This window comes from Labrus bergylta, chromosome 22 (genome assembly GCF_963930695.1).
Source record: "Labrus bergylta chromosome 22, fLabBer1.1, whole genome shotgun sequence".
In the NCBI taxonomy this organism is placed as follows: domain Eukaryota; kingdom Metazoa; phylum Chordata; class Actinopteri; order Labriformes; family Labridae; genus Labrus; species Labrus bergylta.
In genome coordinates this window covers 6,114,515-6,133,778 of record NC_089216.1, presented here as the reverse complement: position 1 = coordinate 6,133,778, position 19,264 = coordinate 6,114,515, and the positions used below count along the sequence as shown (strand labels likewise).

The 19,264-nt window shown below is 42.9% G+C and overlaps 1 protein-coding gene across 1 annotated transcript in view; it reads left to right on the top strand.

The window, feature by feature from the left end:
• actn3b (actinin alpha 3b) overlaps positions 1–18,504 on the top strand; it is a 28,348-nt gene extending 9,844 nt beyond the window's left edge. The window contains exons 2-21 of the mRNA XM_020640344.3: positions 8,800–8,914; positions 9,342–9,461; positions 10,493–10,579; positions 11,677–11,764; positions 12,056–12,134; positions 12,481–12,562; positions 12,895–12,980; positions 13,179–13,271; positions 13,681–13,911; positions 14,119–14,266; positions 14,740–14,890; positions 15,442–15,550; positions 15,661–15,801; positions 16,291–16,473; positions 16,646–16,780; positions 17,022–17,201; positions 17,307–17,453; positions 17,663–17,728; positions 17,861–18,019; positions 18,116–18,504. Coding sequence (XP_020496000.1) covers positions 8,800–8,914; positions 9,342–9,461; positions 10,493–10,579; positions 11,677–11,764; positions 12,056–12,134; positions 12,481–12,562; positions 12,895–12,980; positions 13,179–13,271; positions 13,681–13,911; positions 14,119–14,266; positions 14,740–14,890; positions 15,442–15,550; positions 15,661–15,801; positions 16,291–16,473; positions 16,646–16,780; positions 17,022–17,201; positions 17,307–17,453; positions 17,663–17,728; positions 17,861–18,019; positions 18,116–18,274 — 2,559 coding nt within the window. The 3' untranslated portion in view covers positions 18,275–18,504. The remainder of the gene's footprint in view (positions 1–8,799; positions 8,915–9,341; positions 9,462–10,492; positions 10,580–11,676; positions 11,765–12,055; positions 12,135–12,480; positions 12,563–12,894; positions 12,981–13,178; positions 13,272–13,680; positions 13,912–14,118; positions 14,267–14,739; positions 14,891–15,441; positions 15,551–15,660; positions 15,802–16,290; positions 16,474–16,645; positions 16,781–17,021; positions 17,202–17,306; positions 17,454–17,662; positions 17,729–17,860; positions 18,020–18,115) is intronic.
• Positions 18,505–19,264: the final 760 nt, after the last annotated feature.

Below are 19,264 nucleotides of genomic sequence, written 5' to 3'. Positions count from 1 at the left end.
TAAAGGTTCTTAAATGTCGACTACACCTGTTGTAACTTCTCTCTCGACCCCCCCCGGCCTCCCCTCATGGCCCTCTCACTTTATGGGCTGTTGAAACTCTGTGCGATTGTTGTTTACAAGAGACCCCGAAAGCAAAAACATGATGTCAGATGTGAAGTGAGTTAAAAAAAGAAAAAAGTGTGTGATATGATGTGAAAAATGTCTGTATTGTCACAGACTTCTCACTGTTCTGTTTGAAGAGTTTTAGGACAGCTGACCTCTGACCTTTTTCACACCTCCATAGGCTCATAGTGTTTGCTTCTACACTACATTTAACACTGGAGACTCACTTTTCATTTCATAAAATGTGAAAATTTGGAGCACCGGTTGCCTAGTGGTTAGTTTGCACGCCCTATGTACAGAGGTGTCCCGGGTTCAAATCCAACCTGCTGCTCCTTACCCATATGTCATTCCTCACTCTCTCCTCATGATTTCCATCTCGATCCACTGTCCTGTCTTTCTAACAAAGGCATATAGAGACCAAAGATAAATCTTTAAAATGTAAATAAATGTTTAAATATTTCAAAGTAAGGTGGCCAAAATGTCTTGTTAAAATATTACAATTCAGGCTTTGTATTCACAAGAGTGCCAACATTTGAAATGTCTCTTGATGCCTGAGTTGTCTTTGTTAGAACTTACAATAATAGACCTTAATTTGTAATGTTTTTGTTTTTAAAATACCTCTTTACAAATGTATAGAAATAGCACTGGTCAGTTTTTCTGTGTCTTCATTGAAGCCAGTGGATATTCACACTTCTAACAAAGAAAATCATTATCTATTCCCATTCAAAGAATTCATGAGACAAAGACTGATGGGAATAGCATTGAGCTGGCCTCATTTTCTCTGTTTTACTGCATGTTACTAAAGCTCAAAAGTCATTGGTCGATACTATTCAGAGTACAAATCGAAAACAGACATCAGAGGTTCGGTGCCTCTCCTTTAGAAACGGCCTCGTATGGCAGAAACAGAATTAAATGTGGTCAGATTTCTGCACCTACCTACGTCACTGTAGATTTGATTTGTTGTCCTATCAAGTAAAGGCTGTAAACATCCTAGAGGTCACACTGTTACTGTTGTGTAAAAAGTCCTCTTGTGTACTGCTTTGTTTAAATAGGCAGATGTTCTGAGATGAAAAGTGTTGTTTGTCCACGCGTCTGTATGAACCTGTCAGAAGTGTGATGGTTGAGTTCTTATATAAGAGCTGTCACAGTGTTGGTTTTTCACAGTTTTGATTTGTGAAAATGTATAAAAATGTCTTCATGTCAGCAGTGCTGATGTCAAATGTTCTTGATGTTTTTGTTGGGGACTTTTGACACCCTGTAGTTTGAGTTTTGGTGTGTTTGAGCTTGATGTTTGCAGTTTTTACTGAAGAGATGGGCACGGTCGAAGAGTAGAACTTAACTGTTTCCCTCCATCAACCCTGACAGATGAGCAGATTATGCTCTTTTCCTCGACTCTGATATCTGCTGTGCTGACAGATGAGCGTTGCCTACTACATTTCTTACAGTCTGTTGGCTTTTTTCAGCTCATTTCATCCCACTAAGACTTTGGAACGTTGGCAATGACAGGTGGGGAAGTTGCCTGCAAGCCAACGATGTAAATCACACAGGGAAAAGAAGATAATGCAGCATTTTTAATCCAATTTATGAAGAAGATAAACCTACTTTAACTTTGTCTTAAAATATATTTTTCCAGCCTAGCTTAAACAGACATTAGATAATTCCCTACCATGACAGACAGGTGGGCTGAAGTGGTGACAGTCCAAAACCATAAAGCTGTTATCATTGTGTGGCTTCAGATTTTGGCTTAAAGCTGTAATTATTTTGTCCTATCTTGGCCAGGACACAATCGAGGACTTGACCTTCAGTTGTTTAGTTTTCTGATTTCTTTAATCCGCTTGGCTGCAGAGATCTTTCTTTGTGTATTTCTGTTGTCATGCGTGACAAACTGAGTAACCTTATAAATGAAAGAGCACAGCGTTTTTATGTGTTGCTATATTTGTGAACTGTTTTGTGCGCTCGTGAGTGTGCTGTGATTTGTTTATCTGGCATTCATGTGTGTGTGTGTCAAAGTCTGGGACGTGACTTCTGAACAGGTGTGTGTGTGACCAAGGTGGCTGTAGTGGACAGGTGTGAATGCAGTCATCCGTGTCAACCTTGCAGGGGACTATTTTTACACTGGCAGTGGTACATACATACCTCTGTTAAATTCAAATAAGGTCCATATACTTTGTAAATATACCATAATTACTGACTGCTTGTCAACTTGAAGTAGTTGTACAGCAGGGAACAGATGAGACGGGATTTTTATCACATTTTTTGAAGGAGCAGTATGTGACTCTGACACCTAGTGTTTCAAATGTTTACCGCTGTCCAAATTCAAAACATTGTGTAGAGCTGTCTCCCCCCGCCCCCCTCCTCTTTGGAGTCTATTTGCATGCAGGTTGCCATGTCACGGACACTGTAGCTTCAGTGTTTAGCCAGCTCTGCATCAGTCTGGAAACCTTTCTGCGTTCTAAACTCTCTCCGTTTTTCAAAAGCATCTCCAATATTTATCGTAGTTTTACGATGTTTCTGCTCGTGGAGGTTATTAGAAACATGCCGAGGCTTTTTAGGCCGGGTAGAATCAGTTATATCTGAACCAGGTCGCTTGCTCGCGTTCATCGCTGCAACACCCGTTGGTTTGCTGTTTGCCTGGCAAACTGAAGGGTGCCGTAAAACCACTTACTTCTCAGGTCGAAACAAATACAGACCATTCTGGACCGGATTAGAAACTTAGAGGAAGGACATACTGGCTGCTGCGTTGTTGACAGAGAAGCCAGCACTTCAACATAGCACTTCTTTAATGTCTGATGATGATAGAGTTCATTTAATGTTTTAATTCAGTAGATATCTCACACATTGGACCTTTAAGCCTGAAGACTTGAAGCTTTCTTCTACTATTTTTTATTACCTGCATGATGAACAATATTGTATCCTCAATTCAGAATGGAAACTCTATAGCTCTTTATTTAAACAATGGTTTATGAGTTGAATACAGAGCAATAGAAGAGAATAATTAAAGTGGATTCCTACGTCAGGGCATGTCATTTAAACTAACGGGACTTGAAAGAATGAGGTTATCGGCCTAATTTTCAAATATTCATTTAAAAGTGGCCTGTCTCAATCCATTATTTGCTCACATGATGATTCTTAGTTTTAATGATTAAAAGGTTCATGCAGTAAAAAGTATAAATGTAGATTTTTTTAAATTACATTGTACAACTTTAACTTCAGCAGAAGCTCTTTGAAACTTTGAAACGCTCTAATAACTGTTTTCTGCATCACAGAACTCATATTTACTCCACGGCTGAAAGGACCAAAAACAAGAAATGAAAGTGAAAAATCTAAGAAAAAAGTTGAATTTAAAGTTTTAGATTTACAACAACAAAAACATGACATTCTCTGACAATAAAGAAGTAACTTTACAGGGAAATATTATGTTATGAGAATTAGTTTCCTCTTGTGGTTTTATACTATGTGCTCAAAAAAGTTTTAAGAGTCTGTGTGAGTTTTCATAATTTCTGAGAATATAACGTTTTTATTTTTTTTCTCATAAACATACTAGTTAAATATTTTAATTATTGTTTTCTTGTAACATAACCTCATTTACCTGGTAAAGTATTTAGTTTATTTTTTTATCCTGAATTTGTCTCAGCCAGTACTACAGTCCTGTACAGCTTTATGTCAACAGGTAAAACATCCTGTAACAATTGATCATGAAGCTGAACTAGGTTTATTGGGAACTGTGGATAGATGCAAGCCAGATCAGTATGAACGATTTATCCCAGACAAACACTCCACCAGCATATTTCTCTAATTGGATCATCCGTCCCTGAATGAGGGTGCTAATTAGGGAAATCAGCTACTGGAGACTTTTGTAATTAAATCAAACCCTCCTCCATGGCAGAGGACTGGACACCAATGAGACAAAAATTGCAAAGAGGTTAGGTGTAAATGAAGTCGATCCTGAAGGTTTATGTAATTATCCGTCCCTCATTAGCTGAAGTGTGGAGCGTTAAGTTTTATTTCTGTGTCCAAACTGAGCTCTGTGAGTGTAGGGAGTACCTTGACACTACAGGACTCCCTCTTGGCTTATAATCAGGTCACTGTGTGTGTGAGTGAGTTCAGGGGTGTGTGTGTGTGTGTTTAACGTGTTGGTCTGGCACCACAGAGGGCAGGAGGTACTTACCTGTAATAATACAACGAGACAGGAAGACCACAGGAGACCATTCTGTGTCTACACTCTTTGGCATGAGTTATATCACCGGTTAGACAAAATACAATCCCAGTACAGATTGTATTCAGCCATAGAGAGATGTAGCTCTGACTTTGTCATCGAACATTGAATAAATCAGAGAATCTACTGCAAGTAAGCAGTTCAGTAAAACAAACCACATAAGTCACTTAAACCTCTACACACAGCTTCTAACTCTCTACACCCTTTTGTTAACAATTCTCCCAAAGTTATACGTTTTAACACTCACAATCATCTTCAGATCAAGAGAAGGGAAAAAAGGCACAGATAACAACCGTTGACTGTAATAGAGGAAATCACAGGAACTACCAGGTGGTGTGCCAGAAATGGGAGGAAGAAAGCAAGAGCGTCTCAGTCAAATTGGATAGATTTCAACTATAAGACATTTGATTAACAATGAAGACAGCAACTCCCAGGAGGATCCTATTCTACTTCATGATGTCATCAAACGATGTCCTGCTGTGTGTGTGGTTGAGAGACGCTCAACAGAAAGGATAAACTTTTGACTTTCCGATTAATTACTACATGAATATTTCTGCTCCATCAATGTCCTTAAGTTTGTTTTGAACACTGATGATCCACAACTTGATTTAATCTCCATTACTATTAATGTTTTTTTAAACCCCTTGTTATTGAAAACACCTTGAACCAGGAAGTAGCTGGATGTTTTTAATGATAGTCAAACTGGTGAGATGGCTTAAATCAGATTTTATTGCAAAACATATTTATGCACGATCCACCTTAAGATATGCTCTTAACAATCTCTGGGCTTTGCAGAGGTAAATAAGGTGCAGATATCGATCTGTTGCTCGTGGCCGCCCCTCTGAGGCCGGCAGGTGTAACTCCACACAGTGCTTTGATTGCGTCAGCTCCTTGACGGACAGCAGAGCCCGCTGACATTATTAAGAGCTCCACAAGCCTGTTCAGATCTGTGTGTGGGAACGTGTGTGTATGTACGTGTCAGCTGTTTTTGAGGGTCAGCAGCCCTGATTCCCCTTGAGGATGGTGGTGGTGGTGGGGGGGAGGGGGGGAGGGGGGGAGGGGGGAGTTAGTTATGAAAGGCCTTCAGCTGGTCCACTGTGACCTCATTTTGCAGGAAGGACCTGTAAAAAGGCCAGACCGACAGGTGTGGAAAGACAGAAGAGAGGGGGCGGAGGGGGGGCGGAGGGGGGGCGGAGGGGGGATGAGGTTAGGATGGAGGGTGACTTCATGCCGGTGAGACCACCAGGCATTAACCCAAACCCACAGGATGAGATAATAGAGCATTACAGGCGGAGGAATTGTAATAGTAGCGTTCGCTGCTATGTCAGATAATTGTTTTTCTGTCCTGCGGTGCTCTGGTCAACATTTTAGTTTTAATGAATCCCAAATTACGTTGGTATATTTAGCTTTATTAGCTTATCTTTTATTTCAATTACCGCCATGTTTAGCTTTGAACAGCCCTCCTTTGATGTTGTCTTCACCCCTCTCATCTTTCCCACACTTTCTCCAGTTATTATTTTATGCACGTCATACTCTTCAATCCATTCCTTCCTCCCCTATTTGCCCCCCCCTCCTCCTCCGCTCCCCCTCCTCCTCTTCCTCCCTCTCCGTCTTGGACTCTTACAGTTCACCTCAGGAATCCTGCCTTCTCAGCTGTCCGCCGGTGTCCCATAGCAACCCGATTTAGCCTCCTCTGCCCTCCCTCCATTTTTCAATCTTCTCCCCTCCTCTTCTACCTAATTTAGCCCCCACCTCTCCCTCTCCCTGCCTCTCCAGCTCTCCAGCTCTCCACTGCCTCCCTCCTTCACACACACACCTTCTCGTCCCCTCTCCGCCTTGGCCCGGTGGCCTGTGTGTGCTGGATTAGGAGCCTGTCTAAATTTGGTCATGCATGGCAAAAGAGACAAGCACCTGCTGGGACCCCGGCTGGTTGGACAGGCGGCCCCTTCTCCTCTCCAGACCCGTACATCAAATTACACCGGGGCCTGGGCATTCCTGTCACTCCTCTCACTTCTCCTCTTAACGGCCTCGCTCTTTCTCTTTCTTCAGCTGTGTCTACGTGCTCTTTAAACACAGCCTGAATAAAATAATAGAAGTAGAAGATCCTACCCAAGGATAAATAAGTACCAGTACTGAATTTAAAGATATTTAAAACCTGTAAAAGTACTTCATTGAAAATTGTAATTTGCAAAAAGAACTGTAGATTTTTCATGATGTGGCTGGATTTATTTTTTTAATAATATACATGCAAGTTTGATTATGTAGGACTATTAATTAAAAGAAGGCCAATCAAAGTGCTATACGAGGGCTTACTCAAAAAAGTAAAGTAAGACATAAAGAAGAAAATGGTGTTATAACGACAAAAGCTTCTATAAAGAGTTAGAGCTAAAAATGAATCGCATTACAAGACATTAAAAGAAAGTAAAAGTAGTTTGATGAGAATCATTGATGGGGTGTTACTGACAATGATTAACAGATATACTCAAGCAAAGAACCATTCCTTTTATTATTCTCCATTGATAGCTCATACCCTGCAAATGTTAGGAACTCAAGATCTCGTGACAAACCTGAGCTTTTTCGTAATGCTTTAAAGCATTCCTTTGCTGCATTTCAATATAAAGGACATGTTTATATCCAGCTTACTTTTATGGTATGAGTAAACACACACAATCACAGATTTACTCAATTTATTTTGTCTATTAAATTTCAAAGCTGTGAAAAAAATTTCCATAGCAGTTTCATGATGATCAACGTATTAAATTGTTATTTTTTTTGTCAAATAATCGTGTGAAAACCTGAAGATACTCAGCTTGCTAAATAACGGATGGATTAGAGCAGAAAATCAGCAGAACTGAGAAACTGGAGAAAATTAGATGTGTGGATTCTCCCTGCGTGGAGCGTGTTTTCTTCACACTTCTTCTCGTCTTTTTCCTTCTGTCACTCAGCCACTGGTATAGTTTCTCTCTGTCTCTGTCTCTTTTTTTTCCTTTTTTTCCCCGTGTCACCATCTCTTCTGTCTTGTCTATCTCAGCGGCTTTGCTTCTCTGTCCAACCTTGTGGCTCTACAGTCACACTCGAGTGCAAGCGATAAGCATGAAAGTGCACATAGATGCAAATACACGCCCACGTACTGTACAGGGACATGTATGGTTTGATTTCTGGATTGTTTAATGCACTCGGCTGAAATGGTAATTCATGTTCTCACCTGCTGAGCACAAACCCTCTCTCTCTTTCTCTCTTTCTCTCTTTCTCTCCGCCCACACTGTCATCTGTAGTTAGTTATTCAGCTCATGTACTTATTCTGCTCCTACACCCACACATCCTCCAAACCCTGGCAAAGTTTTGGCTCTGCAGCAGCAGCTAAAGCACGCACATACGCATACCCTCACACACAGCCCATATTCACATTTGAAGCTAAACACCATGAACGCCTCACAGAGTACCATCCAGCGATCGATTTGGCAGCCTGATTGAACTATTTGAATTGTCCCCAATGTGCAAGTCAGATGCCATTAGGCAATTTTCAAGAGTGAAGCAAGCTGTCAGCAGCCGAGAGGCATTTAAATCGGCTTGTGCAATCTGCACCTTGTGCACACAGTAACACCACCTAGTGTGCAGTTTGCTGTTTAAAATGAGAAACCTGCCGTTTGAAAGACACAGCACCTACTCTCCTCTCCACAGTACCGGATATTGGACTTTCCAGTCAGTAACCTGCTGTAGAGCTGTGTGACTCTGACTGTTCATGTTGTTGTCAATTTGTCTCCAGTAAAGGCACGATCACTGAAACACGCTGGTAGAGGCTTCAACATTTTGTTGTTGAATATAACTTGGTGGGTTTTGTTTTCGTCACTTGCAAAGTCAATTTCAAGAAACACCAAACAGTCTGAGTTCTGTGCTGGTTTTACTGGCTAAAGGAAAAAAATATACAAGCTGTTGTAATTTGTTATTTACAGTAAAAGACCGTTAATTTAGTGTCTTTTGTTTATTTAGTTATTACAGAGGATGTAGAATGATTTCTAACTAAAGGTGTTAAAAAAATAACTATATCCTATATTTGGATAGAGGACATCAAACGTGATATAACTCTGTTTGTGTGTGCGTGTGTGTGTGTGTGTGTGTGTGTGTGTGTGTTGTTCTCAACGTCAGCAGCCACAAAAACAAGTGAAGAGGACAGTTCAGGCCTTGGTCAGCTGTTTCCACACTGCTCTGAAAGGGAAAATCATGCAGTGTGTGTGTGTGTGTGTGTGTGTGTGTGTGTGTGTGTGTGTGTGTGTGTGTGTGTACGTATGTCTCTTGGATACAGTTTTGTTTCTAGCGTGTGTAGCAGGTAAAGTTGTGTTGTCTCCTGTCAGTGTCTGTGAATGTCGTACAATCCGACAGGTGACATTGTGTGACCCCATCTCTCTCTCTCTCTCTCTCTCTCTCTCTCTCTCTCTCTCTCTCTCTCTCTCTCTCTCTCTCTCTCTCTCGCTCTCTCTCAGACTTTCACAGCTTGGTGTAACTCCCACTTGAGGAAGGCTGGGACACAGATCGATAACATTGAAGAGGATTTCAGAAATGGCCTCAAACTCATGCTGCTGCTGGAGGTCATATCAGGTGCATCTTCATCAACACACCAACACACTTTTTGTTGATTTACCGTTGTGGGTCATGTACCTGTATTCAGCCATGATAGGATGCTGTTTGGAAACCTTTTCATTATTGGAAAAGATCATATTATTTCTATAAACATAAAGCCGTATGGAAACAGCAACATAGATATTGTCAACATTGTCATAAATATCTATTTGAGATGTACTGAAGGAGAAACCCGGAGGATTCTTTAACGATGCACTAGTCGTCTGTTTTATTTAACAGAAGACAAAATGTAGAGACGATGTCATCATCAGCAACATATCAACACATTTCATGTTCAACATGTCTGCTGCACAATGAATAGATTTCCAAATATTCTCCCGTCAGTTGTGTTGAAGAATTGGAACAATGCGTTCGGCTGTAGTAAATCTTTTCTGTTGTCTTTCAGGGGAGAGGCTGCCCAAACCTGACAAAGGCAAGATGCGTTTCCACAAGATCGCCAACGTGAACAAAGCTCTGGACTTCATCTGCAGCAAGGGGGTCAAACTGGTGTCTATTGGTGCTGAGGGTGAGACTCAAAACGTCCCTCTTATTATTAATATTGCCCTCCCTCTCTCATTTTCTTATTAAAACATACCAAGGTCACTGAGAATCTGCATTTTGTTCTGAGCACCAGATGGTCAGTGAAGTCCACAGCGTCAGGAGAATTCAGATGAGTGCAGTGGCAGGAAACTAAAGTATTAATACCCCAACAAACTCAAGACAGTATCTGCAATCCACTCGTCGTCCTCTTTCATCCACAATTATTGACAAACTCTGTATATGTGATCTGCCATCCTGCAAAATAATCTCCACATTACATCAGTTTTCTGCCCATCTGTTGATGTTCATCTATGCTGTACACACAGTTCAAAACCACAAAAAGGTGAAGTGGTTGTAAAATGAATTATTAAGCTACATTTAATTGCACTAGGGTCAAAGTGAAGCTAGAAGATAAACACTGTAGCAGTAAAGCTGAGGAGACACATAAAGAAGTGAGAGTGAACATGAGGAATAACGATAAACAAACAGCAGGATGTTAAAATACTCCACATTCATTTGAACTCGCTGAGGTTAAGATAGGATGAAGACAACATGAGAGGACATGGAGGAAATTCACTTGGCAGGGTTAGGGCTTAAATTAGATGTCAGTAATGAAATAGTAGATATGTACTACTTTTATGAGTGGTTTGTGACCAGAGAGAAAAAGTGCAGTAACTGTCATCATGATAAACTGAGTAAATACTCAGAAGAAGAAAAAAAAAACTGATCAGACTGAGAGTTCATGAAAAGTTGGTGAGAGCTTCAAATCACAAATCTTCAGAAGCCGTTCAGTTCATTTCTGTGCAGCGTTAATTTTCATCACTTTAATTGCAGCCAAGTTTTCGTCTTAAGCCTTCGAGAAGTGCGAGATTCAATTTGTAGCTTCAGCTGCAGCTTCCAGAGCTGTGTGTGGTTGCCACACTCTGAACTTGTGACCTGACAGAGACTGATTTTACATGTTCTCTAATGACGTTAACATCATGTCGTTGATTTGTGCTTCTATGTGTGTGTTTACAGAAATTGTTGACGGTAATGTGAAGATGACTCTTGGTATGATCTGGACCATCATTCTGCGCTTCGCCATCCAAGACATCTCTGTGGAAGGTGTGTCTCTGTGTGTGTGTGTGTGTGTGTGTGTCATTAATAGTTCATAGTTTCTGTAGTTTTTGTAGTTCTTATTGTTTAGCTCCTTCCTCACAGACTGTATTCTCCCAGTACAAAAGAAACCACTGGTGCTGTGATGTTGATTTGAGCTGCAGGGATTAGTTAAAACACATCAGGTAAAGGTGTCCTAAAAAGAAAACAAAGTGTAAATCACATATTTCATTAATAACTTTAAAAACAAAGTGACACAAAGAACAGGTCCGACAATGACACCCCTTTCTTTTTGAATGAAGTGAGTTCAAATAAGAAGAAGATAATAACACTCAGTTATTACATGAGGTCAAACAGCTGAAAGCTACAATCAACCCATCTGTCTTACAAACACAACATACACACCTGATAATGCCCGAGTCAGTGATGATGGTACACACTCATGAAAACACACACTGAATACTTCCTCTGTGTTAAAGTGAGATTTGACAGAAAGTGCAAACATGTCAAAATGTTGTGCAGAGCAGAGCACGTTCAAATCATTCACACTCTGCTCGTTATACCTGATGTGTATTCACTGAAGTTCATCTTAGTTTACGATCTTCTGCACAGAACAAACTTCTGTGAACTGTCTCCTCACCTCGTCTCCTTTTCTGGGGACCTTCATGTCGTCAGGCAGACAAACAATAAACGTTTGTTTATAAAGACTTAAGACCTGGTTTACCCCTCCAAACCTCACCTCCAAGTCACCGTCTGTAACTCCACTTTTATTGCTCCTGATCTTCAATATCTCCTGCTGTCTTTTAGCTTAAGCTCCTTTTGACACCTAAACTCTCTCAGTGCCTCTTCCTCTTGTGCTGGACATTTTCAAACTCACTAGCTAGAACCTCAAAAGTACAGATTTATAAACTGATAATTGTCTTGATTTGAATCATTTAGCATCTTTCTTAAGGCTTCTTTGTTTGATTTAACATCTTGTTTTTGTTCTTGATTTAACATCACCCCCCCCGTCTTTCCTTCTCTTACTAATAATCACAATACTTGATTAACACTGCTTTTGTTTTTTAATTCTCTTCCTCTCCCTCTTCCTCCTCCTCTTTTTTCAGAGACCTCTGCTAAGGAGGGTCTGCTGCTGTGGTGCCAGAGGAAGACTGCCCCCTACAGGAACGTCAACGTGCAGAACTTCCACATCAGGTGAGTCTACAACGCCAGACTGTGGCATAAACGAGGAACTGCAGCTTCCTGTTTGTTCTCCTCCCATGTAGTGTGTTACCATGTTTCTGTATCTCTTCACACAATCGACTTTACATCCTTACTCATCCTGTTTTTTTTTACCTTCTCTCCTCATCCTCCTTTATTTCCTTTATCTTCCTTTTCTCTCCTCATCCTCCTTTATTTCCTTTATCTTCCTTTTCTCTCCTCATCCTCCTTTTTTCCCTGTATCTCCCCTTCCCTCCTCGTCCTCCTCTTGTTGTCGTGGCTCAGTTGGAAGGACGGCCTGGCTCTGTGCGCCCTCATCCACAGACACAGACCTGACCTCATTGACTACTCCAAACTGAGAAAGGTGCTCTCTCCTTCCTTCCCTCCTTTCTTTCTTTTATATCCTGTCATTCTCATCTGCCTTTCCTTATTTGCTTTCTCTTGTTCTGAGTTGTCAGGATTGATCCTCACCATGATATCATGTCTAATGCGAGTTCCTCATGAGACACTAGCTAGACTAATTTGATAAAATATCAAGATGTTTGATAAATCGGACCAGGAGCTTCATCATCATGAAAAGCAGATTTATTGAGCCTAATTAGTAACCGAGCTTTTTTAAAGATTTCAAACGTAACTGGTCACATGAGTTAATGTGTGATGTCATGACAAACCCACACAGTACAGTTTACAGTCAATGTGTCTGCCTGTAGGACGACCCCATTGGTAACCTGAACACCGCCTTCGAGGTGGCTGAGAAGTTCCTGGACATCCCCAAGATGCTTGACGCTGAAGGTGAGGCTGCACAAACTGCATTAAGAATACCTCTGCAGGAACACAACCTGAAAATCCTCCACTGAGGGAAGAGTACAAACAAAATGAAACAAGCACGGAGGTCAAGACGAACTCAAAATAAATGCATAATAATCGGTTGAAAGCTTTTTTCTGAACCACAGATTGTTCTGACCTCTGAAACGTTTTGATCTGAAACGGCGCAAAAGATTCCAGCAGGAAATGATTTTGTTTTTACTTTCCCAGCAGTTATTAAATGATGTCAAACTAAGTACGTTTTGAAACGTGATTTCAGGTCAGGAAAAGGATCCTTGATGTTTTTGTTCCTCTCTCAGATATTGTGAACACACCCAAGCCCGATGAGAAAGCCATCATGACCTATGTGTCCTGCTTCTACCACGCCTTCGCTGGAGCTGAACAGGTGAGACGACATCCTGTTTTTATTTCTGAAAACATTTTGACTCAGAAGCTTTGTGAGTAAAAAAAAAAAAGTGCATCGCTGTTTAATTGATTTTTAACAGATTAGACCTGGAACACATCCACGACATGTAGCAGCAGTCCTGATGAACACATGTAAGAGAAACATATTTAAATGTTGTGTCTGCCTCCCCTCTCTCAGGCTGAGACTGCTGCTAACCGTATCTGTAAGGTTCTGGCCGTCAACCAGGAGAACGAGAAGCTGATGGAGGAGTACGAGAAGCTGGCCAGCGAGGTGAGAAACCGCTGCAACCGAATCCTCCCACGCTCAGTCTGTCCTGCACATCGTCCTCCTCTGCAGAAACACTCTGAAGTCCCTGCAGTTTGAACACGCTGGGTTTCTTCTCTGTACACTTTCTGATCCTGCTGCTGACCTTTTATGACACAGAACTAAAACACTGCAGGCAAAACAAGAAAGATCGAGGAGAAGCTATAAACAGGATGAATGTAGACTTTACAAATTATAGACAAATATGATCAATAAATGACATTTGCAACATTGTTTTTGGTGGAGAAATGTCAAGCTTCATTTGTTGGACACTAGGATGTCAACACAAACATTTAAAGTGGATATAAGTCATCCACACAAAGGGGATGGAGACACGTTGTTTTCAACATTCTCTCCGTTTCCGTCCGTCCCGTAGCTGCTGGAGTGGATCCGCCGCACTATCCCCTGGCTGGAGAACCGCGTGGCCGAGCAGACCATGCGCTCCATGCAGCAGAAGCTGGAGGACTTCCGCGACTACCGCCGCATCCACAAGCCGCCCCGCGTGCAGGAGAAGTGCCAGCTGGAGATCAACTTCAACACCCTGCAGACCAAGCTGAGGCTGAGCAACAGGCCCGCCTTCATGCCCTCCGAGGGCAAGATGGTGTCGGTGAGCAGCACAGGTTTTTAGATCAGTGTGTCGTTGTAGCTTTACTGAGGATCTCATTTAGTTTTCTATCCTCTAAAACTGATGAGATCCTTTTGAAGCCCTCTAGTCTGTGAGCCAACAAGAATCATAAAGTTCTCACCAAACAACAAAAGTACAAAGACAATCTTCTCAGCTTGCAGTGCTGTTACGTTTCTCTCTCTCCGTCAGGATATTGCCAATGCCTGGAAGGGTCTGGAGCAGGTGGAGAAGGGCTACGAGGAGTGGCTGCTCACCGAGATCCGCCGTCTGGAGAGACTCGATCACCTGGCCGAGAAGTTCAAGCAGAAGTGTTCCATGCACGAGTCCTGGACCGGAGGTAAGGAGGACTGAAGACACGGTGATGACGACCCTGAATGTTTAATTAGTTTGACTTTTTAAAGAAAACCAAAAGAGTTTAAAGATTGTCTCTTTGAAATAGTTGATTAGGGATTATAATTTGTAAATAAAATATGTGGAATCAATTATGGAAATAGAATTTGAATGATGTTCTTTCGGCTCAGTTGACGCTTTCATGCTTTTTGATGAAGTTAAACTGTCACCTTACCTCCATTCTTCACACTCTCCACTGTCTCATTGTGATCAAACGCCATTAAAAGTAATGAAACACTGCAAAGGTCAGGATAAATCACATGATACAATCATACAGAGCCATGAAACAGTTGAGCCATTCATAGGGACGATCAAATTCTACCGTGAGAGAGAGAGAAAAGGGCAGACAGTCGGAGGAGGTTTGTCGTTTGAATCTGTGAAGATGAGGCTGATTCACATCAAACGGTCTGTGTGTTTTAGGTAAGGAGGACCTGCTGTCCCAGAAGGACTTTGAGTCCGCCTCTCTGATGGAGATCAGAGCCCTGATGAGGAAGCACGAGGCCTTCGAGAGCGACCTGGCAGCTCACCAGGACAGAGTGGAGCAGATCGCTGCCATCGCCCAGGAGCTCAAGTAAGACTTCTCTAGTGTACTGCAGGTGTATCTGTCTGTTTCAAAGTTACAGTGCATGGAAAGAAACGGGTGGGACATAAAAAGTGTGTAACTGAGAGAGAATGGTGATATTCTGAGATTTGTCAGAGGCAGGCGAGGAACTCAGTGAAGAACAAAAGACGAATGGGATGAATAGAGAAGATTTTAATGAGCGACATATACCAGATGAAAGGAGGGTTCATGAAAGAGCAGAAACCTCTGATCTCACTTGTTCTTATTCCTCCCCACTCCTCAGGCTTCTTTGATGCTACTTACAGTTAAATATGAGCCGTTCAGCATCTTAAAGCTGAATATGTATGTGCGCCACAAATCATTTATCATCCATAACTTCAAAAGGAAAATGTTATCAGATGACCTTTGGAACGCAGGATGAAAAAAAAAATCACAACTGTGTGATGGAATTAAATATTCAAATGGTGCAGGGACAGATATTTGGGGAAGATTTGGTGCAACTTAAAGGAAAGTTTCTTCATTCATCAGACATGTATTCATCATGTCGTCTTCTCCGACAGTGAGCTGGACTACCACGATGCTGCCACAGTCAACACCCGCTGTCAGGGCATCTGTGACCAGTGGGACAACCTGGGCACCCTGACCCAGAAGAGGAGAGACTCTCTGGAGGTACGGCACCCAAAACGTCAAATTACATGAAGGTTAGTTGGGTTTGAGTCAACGTTAAAGAAGTGTCTTATTTATCATGTGTGTGTTTGTGTGTGTGTGTGTGTGTGTAGCGTGTGGAGAAGCTGTGGGAGACCATCGACCAGCTGTACCTGGAGTTCGCCAAGAGGGCGGCGCCCTTCAACAACTGGATGGACGGAGCCATGGAGGACCTTCAGGACATGTTCATCGTCCACAGCATCGAGGAGATCCAGGTACGGCCAGAGTCACACACACACACACACACACACTGTACAGTCCTTACTGTATACATCTGAGTTTGTCTTTTCTCTTTAGTCAGTAAAGAAATATGGTCCTGAGTTTGTGGATTTTACCCTTTTAGGATTTAAAATATCAGTTTCTAACCACTTTAAATCACAGAATTTTCTTATGCGATCATTTACCTTTAGCTCAACTCACTCCTGTTTGTTTCATGTCTTAGAGAAACACTCCTGTTGGCATCTACAAATATAAAAAAAATCCTAAGAAGAGTTTCCTTTTTATCTAATTTGCTGCCTAAAAAGGAAATGATTAAGGGATAAAAGTTTTATACTTAAAGCTTTCATGTAAAAGTCATTTTTAAGTGTGACGTTGACTGACTCAAGCCGTCAGCATTGAAGTGAAAAGTCGCCGCCACACGCCCCTTTGCGTCCTCCTCATTTGAAGCTCTGTTTCTTGATTTTCTTTTTGGTCTTCCGTTTCAGAGTCTGATCACGGCTCACGACCAGTTCAAGGCCACTCTGCCCGAGGCCGACAAGGAGCGCATGGCCACCATGGGAATCCACAACGAGATCCTGAAGATCGCCCAGACCTACGGCATCAAGCTGTCCGGAATCAACCCTTACACCACCCTCTCCCCCCAGGACATCAGCACTAAGTGGGACGCTGTGAGTGTAACCGTACTGAGTGGGATTCATCAGACAGTATTTATCTAAAACAAACCGTGATGCTCTTTTCTGTTTGACGTCCGTCTGTGCGCTGCGTTCTGAAAAGACAGCAGCAGGTCTGAACTCATTCAGAAGAAGCTGATGAGACTTCATTGAACTTGTCCCCCTGCAGGTGAAGCACCTCGTTCCCCTCAGAGACCAAATGCTCCAGGAGGAGGTGGCCAGACAGCAGGCCAACGAGAGACTGAGGCGCCAGTTTGCTGCCCAGGCCAACATCATCGGACCCTGGATTCAAACCAAGATGGAGGTCCGGAGTCATTTAAAGCTTTGAACTAAGATGCTCTAAATAGTTCACCGGAGTTTAAAGATGTTTGATGACGCAGTAGTGTCAATTATTTACCCTTATTTATCTTGAAATAATGTTGAACGTGTCAAATTACAATAGATAAAGAAAGAGTCATGCTCGTTTAGTTTTAAAAGGAGCAAATGAAACGAGATCTTCAGAGTCACCTCGGGACATGTCGTTGTGCTCCTCTGTGCTCCTGCAGGAGATCAGCCACGTGTCTGTGGACATCGCCGGCTCTCTGGAGGAACAGATGAACAGCCTGAAGCAGTACGAGCAGAACATCATCAACTACAAATCCAACATCGACAAGCTGGAGGGAGACCACCAGCTCAGCCAGGAGTCCCTCATCTTCGACAACAAGCACACCAACTACAACATGGAGGTACAGAGGACTCCACAGCAGCCGTCACAGTGCCCTCCACCTCCACCACCACCACCTCTCCGTTTTCTCTGAATATAATCATTTATTCTCCTTCTGTTCCTGCAGCACGTGCGCGTGGGCTGGGAGCAGCTGCTCACCACCATCGCCAGAACCATCAACGAGGTGGAGAACCAGATCCTGACCCGCGATGCCAAGGGTATCAGCCAGGAGCAGCTCAACGAGTTCAGGGCCTCCTTCAACCACTTCGACAGGGTGAGGCGTTCACTGACCACCAAAAGGAACCTTTGACCTCAAGAAACGCACAAACGACATGATGGATGCTTTTTAAAACCCCAAACCTGTCATCGTGCATGTTTTTTGTCCTCCATGAAGTTGAAAACTTCTCAAGTCTTTTGTCAAATCTCTTCAGGCTTGCAAGAAAACATCTGCTTCATCATCTTTTCTTTTTTTTTTCTCTGCAGAAGAGAAACGGCATGATGGACCCAGACGATTTCCGTGCCTGCCTCATCTCCATGGGTTACGATCTGGTGAGTGGAAGATTTCTATTTTCAGGACAAAATGACTCTCGAGTTAAACTTTCATTTTGTTAAAGAATGTTTAACATGTGGTTGTCCTCCCGCCGTGCGCAACGAGCTGATCCAATCCTCTCCTCTTGACAGGGTGAGGTGGAGTTTGCTCGCATCATGACCCTGGTGGACCCCAACAACACGGGCGTGGTGACCTTCCAGGCCTTCATCGACTTCATGACCCGCGAGACCGCCGAGACCGACACCGCGGAACAGGTCATGGCCTCCTTCAAGATTCTGGCCTCAGACAAGGTGAGCATGACGGATGTGTGACCTCATCAGGAGCTTGTTTTTCGACTTTTGGAAAGTTTCTTCTCTGAACACGACGCCCTCTGATCTCTCCTGCAGAACTACATCACAGTGGACGAGCTGCGCAGGGAGCTGCCGCCCGAGCAGGCCGAGTACTGCATCACCCGCATGACCAGGTACATTGGATCCGACGGCCCCTCTGGCGCCCTGGACTACATCTCCTTCTCCAGCGCCCTGTACGGCGAGAGCGACTTATAAACACAGCCGCTCCTCTTCACCTCCTCCTCCCCAGCTCCCGCCGTCTCTCCTCTGTGGAGAGAGCAATTTAAACCCCTTCCACTGTCCTTCTAGTTTCTTTCTTCTTCTGATTTTTTTTTTCCCCCTTTTGACTCTTCTTTCCTCTCCTCCCCCCCCCTTCTCCTCCCGTCCCTCCTTTCACACCTCAAACACCGCCCAGAGAGGGGGGAGAGTAGCAGACTTTGCTCGAATCTCAAAACGCAGGTCCCTCGTTTCTGTCAGAGTGCCTAAAATAAAGAAAGCCGGAATGTGCCGGGAATTGCACTGAACTTATGTAAGCAGCGTACATGTAACAGACCTGCCTTCAGGAGACGTTAAACAGACGGAGGTGACGAGGGAGAAAAAGTGAGATATGTCGAGCAAAGCCTCCTGCTCTCCCCCTCTCTCTCTCTCTCTCTCTCTCTCTTTCAGATGACATATTTTTTTGTAGAAGGGTAATTAAAGAAGAAGACGTGATAAAAAAAAAAAAGCTGGTTGGTCAGTTGGCTTGTTGGTTGGGTATTTGTGCACATGCATGCTATGTTGAAGTTTAGAAAAAACTGCTGTCCTTGTGAGACTCTGACTCGTCCTTAATCGCAGAAACAAAAAAAGCTGTCAGAGTCAGCGGAGAGGAAGAGAAAGTCAGGTGCTACGATGATATACTGTTAAACTGCAGCACTGTGAAACTGTCAGCAAAGATAACCTGAAGATCTTAAAGCCTTTAGCTCAGGAACATATGGAGGAAGAATGGGAGCAGCTGAAAAATCACTGAAGACAGCAGGAAGAGAGAGCGACTCGGAGCAAAGCACTGTGGGTAAATGCAGACAAAGAGAGGGGGCCATGGCTCGACTTTAGAACGAGGACAGAAAGACTAACTGTTATGGCCGGAGAGGAAAAATCCCACACACACTTTTCTTTCTTATTTCTCACTAGTTTCAGATGTTTTACAGCTAAAAATGTACGACATGTGTA